This window comes from Rhea americana, unplaced genomic scaffold (assembly GCF_003343005.1).
Source record: "Rhea americana isolate MKP2758 unplaced genomic scaffold, rheAme1 scaffold_260, whole genome shotgun sequence".
In the NCBI taxonomy this organism is placed as follows: Eukaryota; Metazoa; Chordata; class Aves; order Rheiformes; family Rheidae; genus Rhea; species Rhea americana.
This window is the reverse complement of record NW_028186380.1, coordinates 684,802-699,710: the sequence shown is the minus strand read 5'-3', so window position 1 is coordinate 699,710 and position 14,909 is coordinate 684,802. Positions and strand designations below refer to the sequence as shown.

Sequence of the window (14,909 nt, the reverse complement as noted above, 5' to 3'; positions counted from 1 at the left end):
AATTACACAAAACATAACTCAAAGCTTCTGAAAGCTTCTCTAAATATCAAATTTGATGTGATGAAGTAGTCAAATACAATAACAAATTACAAAATTACAAAAATACAGAAATTATAATAATGATGATTTTTAACACAAGCATCAGAAAATACCRTTTTGTTTTTTTCTACGTAACTTTTAAAAATGCTGTGTTTTAAATATATCTTTTAGTCACTTTTTAAGCCACTTTCAAAAAAAAATTCTTCTTGCTTGAATTTTTATTCTCACATTTGGTCCTGCCTATTTAATCAAAGTTCATACTTACCGAAAAACATACCATTACTACCTTCAGACTCAAGCCAGGAGTCTGAAAATATCTCCATTTTACCCTATTTCACAAACATATTTTAAAATACTCACCAGTTTGCCACCAGTGGTCTAAAACAGGCACCCTGAAGACTTTTTTTGACCATTCTAGTGTGTCCACATCACAATGCTCACCAGCTACAAATAATGTTCTGAACCTTTAAATAAAAACAAAAAAAGTATACATCTTGATCTGGATTGGGAAAGGAAAATGGCATGCGAAAGTAAATTCAAGAAACATTTCGGTTTGTGTCCCAGATGAGAGAGAGGAAAAAAGGTGTGGAAGGACTCTTACTCCTTGTACTTTTCCACCCTACTGAGTAACAGTTAAAATCCTAGCAATATTGATTTAGGCTTCTTGATGTCTCATGTAAAAGAAGCTTTCTTTTCAGAAGACAAAGACCTTGGGAGACCTGAAGCATGAAATTGCCAATAGAAGTAAAAAATAGTTACACGAAATTGTTGTACAAAAGAACTGGAACATCAGGTAAGCAAAGTATAAGTATCAAATATCAGAAGAGGAATCAGGAGAAAAAAAAAAAGAAAGTTAAAGAAAAAAACAAATAAAAAAAACTTCTTATGGAAATACCTGCAGCATAACTTAGTCAGAAGTTGTTAATAACCTTGCCCTTAAACTAATGTTAGTATTTTTCAAATTTTTAGTTATCTTTCTGTAGATGTTTGGAAATGAGATTTGCGGACAACCAATGAGGGTTAAAGCCATTTTCGTAAGTAGAGTGAGGCTGTATGAACTCATACATAAATACAGATATATACATACACATATACAGGGGTGTGTGTGTGTGTGTGTGTGTGTGTGTGTGTGTAAATAAATATAAAAGCAAAGCTTCTAAATCCTCTCAGAAATAAAACCCATAGAGTGAAGCGTCTTAGTGCAATCTATACATTTCAGGCAAAACCAAGAGAAAACATACAAACAACAGCTGAAAATATTTTGAATATTTTATATTCTGAGAGATTATAAATCATTTCTATTTCCATGTAATCCTATTAGATAACGTTGATAATAGCACTTAGCAACTATAGTTCCCTGACAATACCACTCAAATTCAGCTCATTTGACTGGATATTCTCCAGCTAGTTTTGGCAGAAAAAGATGCAATTTCTGGCAGTACTGAGAGATGCGATCTGGATTTTTGTACCATTAAATTACATAGTGCTATATAACTGGGTATTAAACCCACACACAGTCTTTAACTTCATCAACTTCCATCAGATGTTTTGTCACACTTTATCATCCTCCATTAAAGTTTACAATCTGTTTAGCATGATAAGGTCTTTTATGTCAACTGCAGCATTCTTAAATATTATTAGCAGTATTTAGAATCCAGACCTTATTTACATTACTGCATGCTGCTAAGGTTCTGATCTTTCTAACACTTGCACAGTACCTTTGCTCATGTCTGTAGCAGATTTTTTGCACTTCCGATTTTCTAAGGAGCAACTTAAACCCCGTTACACTGCATATAAACTCATGGATACTCATGACACAAGTCAGACATCCTCACCAAATAAGAAGGTACTTAAGAMAGGAATCATTTACGATCTTGCCCACACACTTCCAATAAAGAAAYGAGCAATCCTTTTCAAGTAGGAACTGAGAACTTTGAGCTCAGATTCACTAAGCACAGATAAAAACAAATGGCCTATTGTGCCTAGATGCACCACTGGATTGATACTCAAAACTGCGTCACTACCTTTAGGAACTGTGTTAGCATAGCATAGCATAGTTCCTATGGGTAACAAAGTATGGCATTCATCTCTYGGCTCTTGTTACCAGAAAAATGTCTACTCTGAATGAGTTCTCTAGGCTTCTATAGTGCACAAAGACCAAGAGGCAATTTGAGAGTAATTTACCTGAAAGACTCCAAATAGGATAAGGCTCATTTTTTACAATATAGTAAGGCAAACTAAGCAAAACAAAAACCAAGATCCTACAACAACAACAAACAACATGACTAAGCTACAACATAGAGATTTTGTTAAGTTATTGTTTAAAAAGATAGTTATAGACACAGGGATTAAGTTACTTCACTATAACTTGGGAGGGATGKTCTTCCATCTCAGAAAAAGGAAAGTTTGGGACATTCTTATTTTGCTGTACATATAAACATGTTTCTATTTAAGCAAAATTTTAAAACAGAAAGTTATCATTTGGGAAATAAAATTTAATAGTGAGGGAAATTTAAGACATAAAATCTTTTGTTATTTTTATTGATAAGAACCTATACTTAAAAAAAAATCACAATGGAAAACTACACCTCCTTCCTAGAAAGACCAGCACAAATTCTAAAACACATCACAATAAGTCACATCAATGTCTATTTTTAACCAATAGTGGCAATCCTGTCACAAAGAATAATTTGAATTCTAAACGTATAGTTAAGATGCACATCACTGTAGACCAAAGAACCTGCTTCCCTTCTGTAGTATCCAGAGGGTGTGCCCAAGCCTTCCTTCTCCCAAACCCTCCATATTCATCATATGACATAGAGAAGGCAGCACGGTCATTGAATTCAGARAGGCAATTTAAAACCTCAAAGGACTGAGGGGAGAGGAAAAGTGAGAAGGAAACATATATTCAGCCTCCATATCTGGAAAACTCTGTTTACCAGTAAACAACCTCTTTTTTTCTTCTTTGAGTGACAGGCCACAGGTATTCTTGTTCTGCTAGTGACTAAACATTTCATAAATACTCTGTCATGCAGGCAGAATGTTTCTGCCAAGTACTGCATCAATCCTCAAGGCTTCTGAGATGAAATAATGTCTAATTAAGATACAAACAGAGCTTCAGGTCGCCCAGCAATAGACYCTGGGATTAAAAATATTCCTCTGAAATACCTCTTTGTTACAATCACAGCATGCTCTACCACAGCCAGATCAATTTCAACAACATTTTAGTTCACTTTAAGTCTTGTCACAGTCCATTAAGTCTGAAGACAGTTGCTGTACAAAGGACTGGACTCCTGTCCCTCAGCAATGGACACAACTGTTGATTTCCAAAAAACTGTATATTTCTGGCTAACAAAGGCATTCTTAGATGCCGAGGGCATGAAATAAGTTTCATTTCAGAAGCATGGCATTCATAAAGAAAACTAGATTAATCTTCTCATAAAGATGAAATTCAGAAAACAATTTAGGAAATTATGATAGAAGATAGAGCTGTTAACCCACAGGTGTCAGAAACTAGTGATGGAAATGCACAGATCTGCCCATTCAACTACAGAACTGGGAACACCCCTATGAAGAAGCCTGGAGATTAATCTCTCCATTTCAAAGGCTTATCATTTGGAGATTACAGATTTCTCAGAGCAAGGCTGCCCAAGCCAAAAAGGATATATGCAGTATTTTCACCCCATTCTTCTCCAGATGACAGGCAGTTCCTGCTACCATAAAAGGCAGCCTCTCAAARCCTGAGCACTAACAACCCACTAACTGTACAGAGGCAAGGCAGGAGAGTATGCACAGTAAAGGTACATGAATACAACATTAGTAAAATATGCAATGAACTCTCATGTAGTGCATAAGCCATGTATCCTAAAATTGAAAAGCAGCTTTTTTTTACTGCAGTGTTTGGCCTGGTGGTCAAAAATTTGATGAGAGATACTGAAAAGTTTATTATATTTTAGATCCTTTTATTGATCTATAGCTAGAGCAAAGGCAAAGAAACATCTACAAGCAGTATCAGCAAGGTGGGGAACCTGCACTGGCTAAACATAATAACCTGAGAACAGTCTTATCTATGAACTAAGCAGAAGTAATAACAATAGAGGYAGTTACAGTATCTTTGCTGTAAGATTTACTTATTGCACATCTAGAGTTATAAGCCAGTTCACTTACAAAATATTTTGGAAAATGCTACCATGTTGAATTTGAACACGTAGACAAAAATTCCACTATCTTAAATTCAGAATGGATCTTCAATCAACTCTCCTTTTAATACTCTAAGAAAGAGTCCATTCCAAGCCTTCTTGAACTAGATGGGAAAGATGCCCAGCAACTAGAAAGTAACATTCACCTTTGAAGGACTGGAGTCACCATGATTATGGACTGGAAAACAGAATTCTAAAAGGTAAAAATAATTTTACTTCTGAAAGGTAAAAATAATTTCTGGAAGAAACACGTAATAGGGAGTAACTTGCTTAAAGCTGACATCTCAAACTCTATCATTTCTGTGTCAGATCAGAATAGCTAACACATGAAACGGAGATGAGCACTGCTAACTCCATYTTCTCATGGTGGAGGGAAGGCAAGAAACAAGTATACCTTTCGAAGGCACTACAGAGTTCTTAAATACTCCAGTTTCAAGTCATGTAACATATGTCCATCCACAGCAGGGATGTGTTTGCAGACTATGTCTAAGGCTAAAGAGCAATCCTATGTTGTGTGAAGGACAGGGACTAGCTCTTAGGCAAACTTACAACACTAAATCATCAAAAAGAATCCAGAAGAATTATTTTCTTCTACCAAGCTGTATAAACAGAGACATGACAATTTCAGCATGGTTATAAAAAGTCCACTGTGAAATTTTTTTAACATTCCACTTAAAACTTTACAATATGTCAATGTATCTATTATTGCAATCATCTATTATTGAAACATAGTAACAGAGAAGAAGGATCTTAAAACTTCTCTGTTGAATATATTCTAAGCTGTTATTCCAGAAATCTACAATCCTAACATTAAATTCAGTGCAATCAAGCTTTTAGGTCCTATTTAAGAGGCCAAGGGAGTGGACTTGAGGTGCCCCCCTAATGCAGGGGACAGATCAAGGTCCCTAGGGTCCTCAACACAATCTAAGAAGTTCAGTACAGCATGTACACTTTGATGTCACTCCAAATACAAATGAAATGACATTTCCAAACCATTGCCTAAAAGCAGGGTGTAATAATCTGAGCTACACTCTTCTGGACTAAATGAACATAAAACTGTTTTTCATTCTAGAATGCACAAATCAGCTTTTCCTGACAAAGAAAAGCTGTGTCTGCACCAGGCTAAATAAGCCATTTTTTCCTGAAATAACAATGAGGAAAATTCACTTGTACTTCTTAATATAAACTGCAAATAAAGAATTCATATTAATTCTTAATTCAGCTAGAAACTGCAGATATTAGAACATGCAAAATATTCTTGAATGTTTTGAGATCATATAATTTTCTCCCATTGGTTGCTTTGCTTGTTCTCCTCCCTGAATTAATTTGACCTTGCTCAAGAGGATCCAAGCATTAGAGGATTGTGTGACAGAGTCAGAGAGACAGAGCACACACTAGCAGCAGCAGATCACTCTCATCCTGTGGGCAAAGGGGAGCTCCACAAAGGATCTTGGTGAACTCTGCTCAAGATTCCAGCAGGGATGGTCAGAAATGATCTACAGCAGCACAGAGCAGGGGATGTATCCGTACTACCTAATACTTGGTGAGAATGGTCCGTGTTGTAACCTTTTGGTGTCTAGAACAACACCGCTGTGTTAAGCGGAATACAAGTAAGTAACTAAGAAGGTCTTGGAAATCTGTGAGAAAGAGCAGCGGTTGGTTACATATAGATTCTGTGGCTTCCAGCCACAGAATAACCATGAGAAGCAGTCAACACGAAGGTCAGAAGTTGAAGAGTAATGAAATAGCGACCCCCAAAGTCAATACGGCCCCCAAAATAAGTCTGCATGYGTGYGCAGTATCATAGCCCAGTTATGCAACCRGGGCGGAGTTGGGCTGGACTTCCTGCAGTTTCTTTCTAGCAGTTTTGAATTTGCTACTTTAATTTCATGTCCTCTTATTTCGATGTGATGGGACAGAAAATAGAAGTTACTAATCTAGTTCATACTCGTTATTCCTGTGCATTTTTAATGTAGTCCCGTATTTCTTTCTAGAGTAAGCACAATAATATGTATTACGTGTATACACTATTCTTTGCACACAGTTGTGTGTCATAGGGATTGTGTTGCAGTCTTAAACTTCAATTCCAAGCTACTAGGTAGACAAATCAATTATTCTAAGGCTCCAAAACACTTAACATAGTTTGCTACAACAGCCTCCAGTCAGTATGAATGAGCTGTAACAAGAACTGCAGCACACTATCAACAACTGGAAGCCAGTGTCTTCTCCAGTCTATGTGATTTTCACCTTCTAATTGAGATTGCAGTGTTTGTTTCTGGATGCTTCTCTCCTGAAGGCATTGCATCTGAGACATTGCAGAAATATCTGATCAGGAAAAGATGTGCAACTAAGTATTCYTTTTTGGCACTCCCGAAAATTTGCTAGTGAAACTTTGAGTTCAGGTTAAAAGATTTTCTTCCAGATCATTTATCAACAGAATAATTTGCTTATTTCTAATGGTGCAATTTTTATTATGTTCCAAGTCAAAAGGAATACCTCATCTATCAAAGCCTAAGATATTTTTATTAAGTGATAATACTAAATCTTTTTCGCTTCTGCCTTCTTACATGCTAAGTAAACTTGAGCTCAATATTCAGGTTGCTGAGAAATAACAAAAGACAAAACTTCAAGATGATATCAATTCTATACTCCTTTTACATGATCAAAATTTTAAAGAAAAATGCATTAATGCAATTTATGTACTTTTATAAAAATGTATCATTTATATTCACAATCTGGAGAGAGACTTTGTCAGAACAAAAAAATTAAGACTGTCAGTTCTTCTCATTGTAAGACCTCCTTCAAAATACAGTTGTCACTTTTATTTCTTAATTCATAGGAAAATTTTTCAACCAGAATATTCAGTCATTTCTAACAAAATACTACAAAAAGAGAAGAAATGACAAAATCTGACAGAGATTGGCCTTTGTTACCCAAGTGGTCTTCTACTGACTCCAATAATGTCCAATAAAACCCTGGATGAGTTACAAAAATAAAAATTTGCACTTGTGCACATACTAAGACAAGGACTATATTAGCAGTCTCAGATTCCCTCTGTAATTTCTGCTTCTACATACTTTCAGAGGCAGAGCAGACCTCAGGACCAGAACTGAGAGCAAGGTACTTTGCCTCCTACACTTCAGCTATACCTACTGAACAAGTTTTACGAACACAAAGTATATCCAACTTCTATACTGTCTCTTTAAGGTAGTATGTCCTTAAATGCAAGTTTAGGTGGCCTACCAATCCCACSTGACAACAACCAGGCAACATCAAAGTGCTTCTAGATTCAACTTCAACTACTTATTTTGTCCAACATTATCGTTAAAGACAGATAAAAGAGCTGGAGACGTGGGACCTATCCATTATCACAGGGTTAGACACTCCCCTCCCTTAGTTCCTGGATGGACTCAGTGTTTCCTTTCAGAATCAAGGAATTTCTGTCCAGAACTGGCATCAATGATGCTCCTACAGGAAGATAATACCAGTTTTGGCTTTCAGGGGCACTTTTGGAGTATAGGTGCAACCAGTAATTCTTCCTACTGGTGCCTTGGATATCAAGTTAAACTTGAGGAAAAAGCTAAATTGGGAGGAAAAGGCAAGGAGATGTTTGAGATAACAAGCATAGTGTGACTAGAAAACCAGCAAAGATTATTTAGCCAAAGAGATTGGAAATAGAAGCTAGAACACGAAGTAAAGTTGAAAACAACTGATGAATACATAAGGAGAGGCTATTCCTCTGCTGTCCACAAAATATCTGGTGAAACTTAATGACAGATCAAATGAATTCTAGTCCTGATCCATACTGAGTGCAGCCATATCACTTGTCACATATCCCTTAGCCCAAGCTGCAAAGATACGTATGATGGATCTAAAAATAYGGCCAACCATACGAGCACCAACTTGACTTCACATGACAGAATGCTTTTCAGATATCCAGATCTGAACCCAAAGAATATACTTCTTTAAAGAATGTGACTAAAGTTCCATTTGAGAACATTTGGAATTGCCATAATTAGTAGTACCTGTGAAGCCTCCAGCACAGGCTTTCTTCTAAAGTATCACATGATAATATTTAATGCTACAGTGACCAGCCAAACATGACATTTAGCCCAAACAATCCTTAGWCTGTTCAACAACCACTGTGTCCTTGACCTCCATACATTCTCAGACCTGCTCGGAGATGAGAGAACTGTGCAATTAGGAGTTCCTTGTTTGTTTCATTTACCACAGACCAGGTCAGCAAATGACGAAGCAGAGGAATCTGTTTCTCACAGCCCTGTTCTCACAGTACAGTACAGGCTTTATCTGAACAGGAAGAAGGAAGGGCCACTGTCAYTTCACAGTTTCTTCATTTAGTCGAGGAAGATGGAAGGAAATGAAAGGAGCCTACTATACATGCGTCTTTGGAGGGTAATGTCATAACCACGTAGAGGTTTCATCCTTTACCCATATATGGACTAGTATACCATTTATGACTGAGAGTAAACTTTCGGGCTGTTCTAACACCTTTGGAACAATTGCAATTTTTATTTTGAAGGTCACTTCTATTTTGATAGGGCTATTATTCGATGACAAATATGAGGCTTAGCATTTGAAAAGTTCACTGCAACAGATATTTCCAGGCTAAAGGCAGGGCAGATAGTAAGAAACATGACARATCTCCCATCTCATTCCAGGCCTTTGCTTGCAGATTTGAACTTAAACTAGTAGAAATTTCATTAAGCTGTTACACTAAGGAATTGTATCAGATAAACAAGCTAGTATCTATAGATTCCCTTGATAAAAAATGGCAGAACAGTTGCAATTAATCAACAGAGCCAACTAGGTTATGGAACATGAAATACTTACGTATTACTTATATCTTAATTTAATATGTTAAATTGTGGCCCAATGTTGCCAATCGTTTGGAAAAATGGAAAAACAGATCCTAACCAGTTCATGAAATTTAAGTCATTTAAAAGATGAATTAAGATTCCAAATATGAGATTTTTGAGGAATGTAAGACTCAGTGTACCATACTGATGGCCAGAGAAGTATCACGGGGGGGGTTGCTAGATACTGAATTCTGCACTAGATGTAGCAAAGAAATGTCAAGTACTAGGGAATGACTCTACCCAAAGATGAATGACTTAAGAGGCAACCATATTTATACAAATATGGAAAAACTCATTAATTAGGCACTGAATAGGAGTGATGAAATACTTTTTTACGTCTAACGGAAATTATATCAGTTAGGAAATTCTTACTTATCAGGAATTATCCTTTGGCTAGAAAATAAGGCAACTTACAGAACASGTAGTGTTTGTTTTAAGATTTTCCAATATGTGAATATGCTAACAATGAACTAAGTGATTTTAGTAATTTCCCAGAAAATGTTTTCTAGCATCTGATACACCAGTGAATAGCTTCCTTGTCACTAAACATCATAGAAGAGTAGTGCTTTAGAGTCTCAAATGGGCTTGTCTTCCATTTCAAGGAGGGAGAAGGATTGATGATAGCACTCAAAAYAGATGGAAGAAATTAATGAAGAACTTGCAGTGAACACCCATGAATATATCCTGCTTCTTGATGAAAAAACTTCCCTGAGCAATTAAGAAAATTGAGGCCCAATTAAGCTATATGGCTTTGCATCTTCCCTTTCTCTTTGGACAACTGTGATAAAAGATGATCTTATGACTGAATACTGCCTACAGTCTAACACAGTCCTTGCTTGATGTTGAACAAATTATTCAAGCCCAAAATTCCAGAGATGGAATTCTGAAGCTTGATTTGTAGAAATATAAAACACTCGCAGATGCAACTGAAGTCACCAAGAGATGCATCTTAACCATATAAAGTGCTATATAACTCTAAGAACTCTGAAATACTGGTGCTTAAGTGGCTCAGACCGGGTATTCAAAATTAATAGAAGACTTTGACCTTAATCTCTATGTGCCTTGGCTTCCCATCTGTAAAATACAGATAATACCATTCTCTCATCTCACAGGGGATTTATGAGGATGAACTCAGCAATGTTTTTGAATCATGTATATAGTATAGTGATAAAGACCTTAAAAACAGAATGAAATAGCAAATAGTTTTGTCTTCAGAGCACGATTTGAATAAATCATGAGCAGTAACTAAGTTATGGGGTCAAAAACTGAACAACAGAGATAAACAAAACTACTGCGGATTAAAGAAACACTGAAGATTCTGTGCACACAGTGAAACGGGAGATCAAGTGGAAAAACAGTACAGGATCATGTAATCCAAGACTGTATTGTAGCACAGTRCAGTGCAGTAAAGGTTGAACAAGCAATTCTAACTCATTAAAAATTCTTAATTTTAGGGTCGTAATCTTCTTAACAGTCTGCATCTCCTCCAAACTATCAATGTAAGTTTACAAACAAATACAAATGCACCTAAATTCTCAAGGATTCTTTTGTATTCTGCTATACAGCTGTGGGCAAAACCCCAGATACTTCGCTATTCTTAGTTCATCCAGTCTATTTCTGTTAGAAACTACTTCCAGTGTATCCTTASTTCACCTTGTCAGAGAGTACTGCTTTCCCAAAGCTGCCTCAGGGTCTTGCTGACGGATTGCTCTAATTGCGGTTGGTGAAGTAAAGGCGGCAGCTACTTCATGCTCTGCTAGCACACGGAAATAGGCACCAGCATCTGGCGTTCCCACAGGCTTCCCCTACGGAGATAGTAATTTAAAAYGTCACAGGATAAAAATGCTTCATAATTCCTTGACAGTTTAAGACTTGAACAAGTAACAGTAGCAGAAGCACAGCAACAGAAGTAATTTCAGGTAAGACTTTAAAGAAGCTTTTGGTACTTTGAGTGTATTTACTTGTTACAGAAATCAATTCACATGCTTTGGGCACAAACTCTCTAATGAACACAGCACAGACTAACTGCTACTGAAAATAGGATAAACAGACAGGCATATGGAAAGAGACACAAAGAGTAGAGGGGGCTGTGTGTACTTTTATCATAAAACGCTGAAGAACATTCAAAGCCTGCTGATCTAGGATCTTCTTGACACAGCAGCACATCAGCTATCTACCCTGTGCACAGGCCTACAGATAATGCCACCTCTCTGTTACCTGGAGATTTTCTCCCAGTTCTAGAAAAATTCCCAGCTAGCTGCTTACAAGTGGCTTCTTGGCACCTTTGTGCCATTACAGTACATAAAGACTGGAGAGAAGCCAAAGCCCTTTTCTGTTTTAGTGAGCTATCATACTACTACTACCTTAAAAACTAAACATTGTCTTGAGCTACAGGGAATATTCAGCATATACAGAAGAACTATAAACTGAAGTAATTAGATGTGACAAATCATCCAATGGCAAGTAATAATAACAAAAATAATCAAAAATAATCTGCTGTGCTGCAAATATGAAAAGCAGCTGGTACAAGATCATATAATTACAATCTTATTGTATGTAATTACTACAGTGAACAAACTGCTCCAAATAGGTTTATTTTTAAATGATGAAGAGATGTTAAAGGAGAACGAGCTTCAGCTCTGCAGGTATTGTCATAACCTTTTCACTAGAAAGGCCACATTAGGAAGATGAACTTCGACAGAGCCTACAGACAAGTAGGGAGAGACATATGCTCTTCATATCACAAATATGACTTGTCAGTGCTTCATGTAAGAAATCAAAAATACAGAGAAAGTTTTACTATGCAAATGTCACCATCTTTACAGCACCATGCTAGTCACAAAACAAATTTTTGTCTCCTTTTATCTCTTGTGTAAATGCAAATTTGGAATATGTCTTTCTCAGCAAGTCTCATTCACATTCATGTTTTTCATTACATTCAAAGACTTGCAGGCACACCTTATAACTCATAAYTAGTAATCTTTATGTGTGCTGATAATTTTCAACAAACCATACGTACTTTTTCCTCTAACACAGAAAAGATTTGCAATAAAACAAACAATACAATAGATAGATTAATAGGTTCAGTGGGAAAAAAATAGCATACAGAACTGTGTAGTTCTTTTCTATTGCCAAGATGAAAAAGGAAAAGGGGCATTAGAATACCTTGAAGAATTTGCTAAATCCAGTATTTTCATACCAATAATAAGGTACTAGCATACAGTAAATGTTATCAAAATATACACTAATCAAGTTTGTTTCCAACCTTCAACAGCAAGCGATTTTCGTCCTCAGATATGAAAGATATATATAACAGATTCACATAATAGATGATAAATAACACCACAAATTCATATAAACAAACTGCATTGGAGAAGCACTATTTCATTGTTCTACTACTACTAGACTCACTATGCTGTCATCTGAAGGCCAGAATTTTGCTTTAAAGCAAACAAGGTATTTTTGCACATTAGGTTGCTCAGACAACCACCAGCACAGTTCTAACACACCTCCATCCACAACYTTTGCACATCCCCTTGGATATATATATGTCCAAGCATTTGCCCATACAGACGCAAACAGACAGGCAGGTATAAAACACCTCTCCTCCTACATCACTACCCAAATATTATGCAAATTAATTGCTGCATATGGTAGWACATAGCAGAAGGGACTCAGGAGACAAAATGCAGCTATCTGCCAAAGCCAAGGAGAAGAAGGAATGTCTTTCATATGCAGATTAATAAAAAGAGTGAGAAAGCAACTGCTGGCTGGGAACTAAACATTGCACTCCTTAGAAAGCAGTCATCTGATCGCTGCCAAGAGTGGAGCGTGAAGCTCCGATTCAGAGTTCCTGCCACAACCCTGAGCCAGCCAGCAGGAAACCAGCCATACGGGAGGAGAAAGACTGCTGATGTTGATTGTGAAACTGAGGCACTTTATTCCACTCAGGATTCAAAGCAGAGCACTCTTCCCAAAAGCAGACACTTAACAGAAAAGAGAAGGTTGTCTTTCAAAACACAGACTTGTGGCTAYGGTAGTCTGCGAACATAGGATAGATGGGGCCTATGCAAGTTTGAACCCAGCTTTCCCACTTTCCAGCGCTTTTTACCCTATCTTCTGAAGAAGGGACAGTGTTTTTACTAAGGTCTCACTAAAATACCTACCTTATCCCAAATTAAAAACCAGCCCACTGCCTCTGACACTGGATCCCGTAAATTATTCTCTTTCCCCCTCGCACACCTGCCTTAACCCACTGCTAACTCCCTCATACTTGTTCTGCATCTAGCTATGCCGAAAAGCTGGCAAAAACAAYGATAAACCATTTGGCAAATTTAAGAATCGAGACTCACAAGGCCAGACAAGTTCACTGACTTTGCAGTTCTGTAGTTAGGTACTACTGGCAAGAGGAGTTTTGCAGTACAGGAAGATTACAAAAGGCAAAAAAGCACAACAAAACAAAATGCACATCTGGAAAAGTGCGTTGTTTTTGTTTTTTGAAGATGGAGCAGGTAGCGAGAAGAAAGCAGGGAGAAACTGAACAAAAGAAAAAATGATTCCCAGCAAAAGAAACATGGAGGAGTGCCACCACTGCCAAAATCTCTCTGCTAGTCTATCACAGATTCCCCAAAGATGAAAGGAAATAATTCACTTTTTCAACCAGGCAATGCCCTTCTTCCTCTTACATAATGCATAGCTACCAAAGAAAGCTCCTTCATCAAACTGTCTTTAAACTGTCTCTTAAACACTTATATGTCACAGCTTTCATGAATTTATCCAAGCGTTCCAACCTCAGTATCTCTTCTCCCCTAGGAAACCTGCTCTTTCAAGTTTATGTCATCTCTGCAATATTCACTATACCTGCAGATCTGCAACCATATAGTTAGTACTTAACTCCATGTAACTAACTTGCACTAAAACAAACGGTCTCAAAATAAGAAAGTTTCCAAATTCCCATAAACTTCTCATTAACTATGTAACCAAAGTTGCACCATTTGTAATCATCTTGGACAGAAAAAAGCCTAACTGTGGTTAGTCTGCCAATAAGAATATAGCCTGTAGTTTTTAATCAACTGAAAACTTCYGGAGCCCATAAAAGATCTATGTCAGGCCCCAAGTGCACCAACACCCTCTGAGGCATTCGGCTGCCTGTGCTCAGGGCCAGCTTTGCTATGGTAGTCACCATCAGATTTGCTCTGCTTGTTTGGGTATGGGGGGACAGGCCCCTGGTCAGGAGGGGCACAGCCCCACCTGCCTTGCCATCACTTTTGGCTCCTGCCTTACTTTCCCTCGCAGAGGAACCCACTCCTGCTGCTCCCCGACCATTAGCTCAGGCTGTGCCAAAACCTGAACTGAGCACCATGGAGTGTCTTGAGCACACACAGCTAAACCCTAAGACGTGTGGAAAGCGGTACATGTAGGACTCCAACAGGCTGACAGTGCTTGTAATAGGCAGGCCACAAAAGCCCTGGTTTGGAAAAGCACGTGCAATTCTCAGATCTAGGAAAAAACACACAAAAAAACTAAACAGCTTAAGGAAAAGAGTAGGAAATCCTATTGACAATGGTTAGGAGATAAGGGATAAGGTGACACTTAAATTTTCATTTAGGAAAAAAGAAAAAAAAAAATCAAGCCTATATGTAAAATATGGTTACTGAGCCTGCAGCAAACCTCTCCCATGCCTTGGCAGGTGTTTGCAGCTTAGCAAASACATAAACAAAAACTGACACAAACAAAATAAATCCGAGACAGTGCACACCAATTTCAGAGCCCCCAAAAAACTACAAATGAAATT

At 37.4% G+C, this 14,909-nt stretch overlaps 1 protein-coding gene across 1 annotated transcript in view; it reads right to left on the bottom strand.

Annotated features, from left to right (window-relative positions):
• ACSS3 (acyl-CoA synthetase short chain family member 3) overlaps positions 1-14,909 on the bottom strand; it is a 111,401-nt gene that overhangs the window by 30,205 nt on the left and 66,287 nt on the right. The window contains exons 9-10 of the mRNA XM_085307639.1: positions 10,769-10,920; positions 400-503 (exon numbers count right to left, since the gene is read on the bottom strand). Coding sequence (XP_085163765.1) covers positions 400-503; positions 10,769-10,920 — 256 coding nt within the window. The remainder of the gene's footprint in view (positions 1-399; positions 504-10,768; positions 10,921-14,909) is intronic.